This window comes from Etheostoma spectabile, chromosome 7 (genome assembly GCF_008692095.1).
Source record: "Etheostoma spectabile isolate EspeVRDwgs_2016 chromosome 7, UIUC_Espe_1.0, whole genome shotgun sequence".
NCBI classification, from domain to species: Eukaryota; Metazoa; Chordata; class Actinopteri; order Perciformes; family Percidae; genus Etheostoma; species Etheostoma spectabile.
In genome coordinates, this window is record NC_045739.1 from 442,894 (window position 1) to 445,237 (window position 2,344).

At 42.5% G+C, this 2,344-nt stretch overlaps 1 protein-coding gene across 2 annotated transcripts in view; it reads right to left on the reverse strand.

Annotated features, from left to right (window-relative positions):
• The window catches only part of oprl1 (opiate receptor-like 1), a gene marked incomplete at its 3' end in the record, with an annotated part of 99,255 nt that overhangs the window by 27,818 nt on the left and 69,093 nt on the right, over nt 1–2,344 (reverse strand). For both annotated transcript variants that reach the window (XM_032520140.1, XM_032520139.1), the window contains 2 exon segments: nt 1,115–1,297; nt 2,070–2,157. In XM_032520140.1, the coding sequence (XP_032376031.1) occupies nt 1,115–1,297; nt 2,070–2,157 (271 nt within the window).

The following is a 2,344-nucleotide window of genomic DNA, read 5'->3' on the forward strand; positions in this document are numbered from 1 at the left end:
TGTATCTGTAATGTCCTATAGCTGTAAGCAATAATCACAATAAGTTTATCCTTTATCTTTTGTTTCCCAACATGACAACCAGGGGAGGGGCAAGAAGAGGGGTACGGGGTGGCACCGCCCCCTTCTGAAATATGATTCTCCCCCCCAACACAAATCCATACGGCTAGAGTGCTGTTAATACAACAATTGTGATTTCCTATCACTTGGCTTCCTGTTCTGCCAATCTTTTCCAGCCCTTGTCATATGACCGATTCCAGGGTTACAATCAAAGTTCTGACACCTTGGGACCAGCACTGGATTTATTTTTCATGTGGCAGACTGATGCTTTGGCTACATTGAGTCCATAACATAAGCGGACCGTTGGCAGAGCGTATGTGTCAAGGAATGGATCTTTTTACCGGGTTAGGGTTACTAGGATTGTGTGAGTCAGCTTTTGCTTTGGGATTCTTCAATTTTCACTTTTTGGACCTGACATGGCTGAGATACATCAATCTACTGTCAGCTGTTATAAAAGATTGAGGGGAGGGAAACTAGAAATAAGAACAGAAACTCTCCAAATGAACTTGCAAATACTCTCACTGACAGTCGTTACGTGGTTCCCTGTATATCAGCTCTTTAATTTAAAAGAAATAATGACACTTATGATCGTTTTCTGTGCACATTCCTCGCGGAAAAAGATAGAAATAGAAGACTAGACCCAGTTCCATTGATTAGACGTTACGCGTGCAATGTAACCCAGCACGGCAGCCTATAGACAATGTCTTATAATAGCATACGCTACAATATGTTTAAAATGAAAACAAGTGAAACTAATGAGTATGATGTTCTGTTTAGCAGAATTACAATGTGTTGTTCTATCTTATCCAATATTTCCTATGTTATATTTCCTATTCCCTTGACAGATGTTTGTTCTCCACTTAAAAACTCCTGGAGACGCCCCTGAAGACAACAGCACACACGTCAGTTCAAAGTATGTTTGAGTTGACAAGTGAGCTGAAGTGACAATGGACGTCTGATCTGATGTCAGCGGTCTCTCCAGGGACTGTGACGGAGGTGCGAAGTTTCTTTTTGAAAAAGGTGTAAAATGTGTCACTTTGTAATGAAAGGCTTTTACCTTGGCCTTGTGAGGAGTCCTCATGTCCAGCGCTTTGACAGGGTGGCAGACGGCCACGTACCTGTCCATGCTCATCACCGTCAGGGTGAAGGTGCTGGTGAACATGTTGTAGTAGTCGATGGACACCACCGCCTTGCACAGAGCGTTACCGAACGGCCAGAAGCCCAGGAACACGTCGGTGCCCTGGAAAACACCGGGGGGGGGAGGATGAAAGAATGATCACATACAGCTGGAGGCAAAACAGAGAACTCATCTCCTCTGAAATATGACTTTTGGACGCAGAGAAGCAGAGAACAAATCGGTGCAGTGAAGCCTGAAACCTGGAGTTGGTAACCCTTCCAAGTGTTGCTGTACACTTTAACTGGCCAAGAAATAATTGTGGTTAACAATATAATTGTCTTTTTCTGTCAAATTCTAAATAAATATTTATTTGTGTACCTGTATTACTTAAATGAATACCAGGATGCATCTTTTGGTTAAATATCCCTGTCATGTGACCCAGATAATGTAATAACACAAATACACAGCCGAAGTCAACAACTCCTCTTTGTTGTATTATAACTAAACAATATGATATTAACATTGAGCAAAAAGACCACTTCAGGAAACAGTAACAGATTAAAAATTAACTGGAGATACTTTGAAGTACTTTAGTAATCTGATACACGTGTGTAGCAGTAAGTATGGTATGGGTGGTAAACTTGATTTCATTAAAGGCCACACTGGGAAAAAAGAATCCCATCCAGAGCTAGACATGTATAGTTTATTGACACGCTTTTATTCTATTTATTTTTGGGGGATTTAGCACACAACTAGCCAAGAAAATGCCAAAAACCTTGGAAAAGCAGCATAAACTAGTCAAACCAAAAATCCAGTATATTGTGAACCTTAATTGGATCAACATTCACGAGGGACCCGGTTCGGCCCATGGGCTAGGGTTTGACACGTGTCCTACCTGGAAAGGTAGTGTAGCCAGGAACAGAGAGTCAGCCAGAGCCAGGTTGAAGATGTAGATGTTGGTGGCCGTCTTCATCTTGGTGTATCTGTGGAGAAGGAACACAAAGGTCCCGCCAAATGAGAAAGCTTGAGACATGCTCTAGGTCTCACACACACACACACACACACACACACACACAAAAACACACACACTGTTCCTAGAGAGTTGGGTTGGGAACCGGAGGGTCGTTGGTTCAAGTACCCATAGGGACCAAAGTATGGTGGTGGACTGGT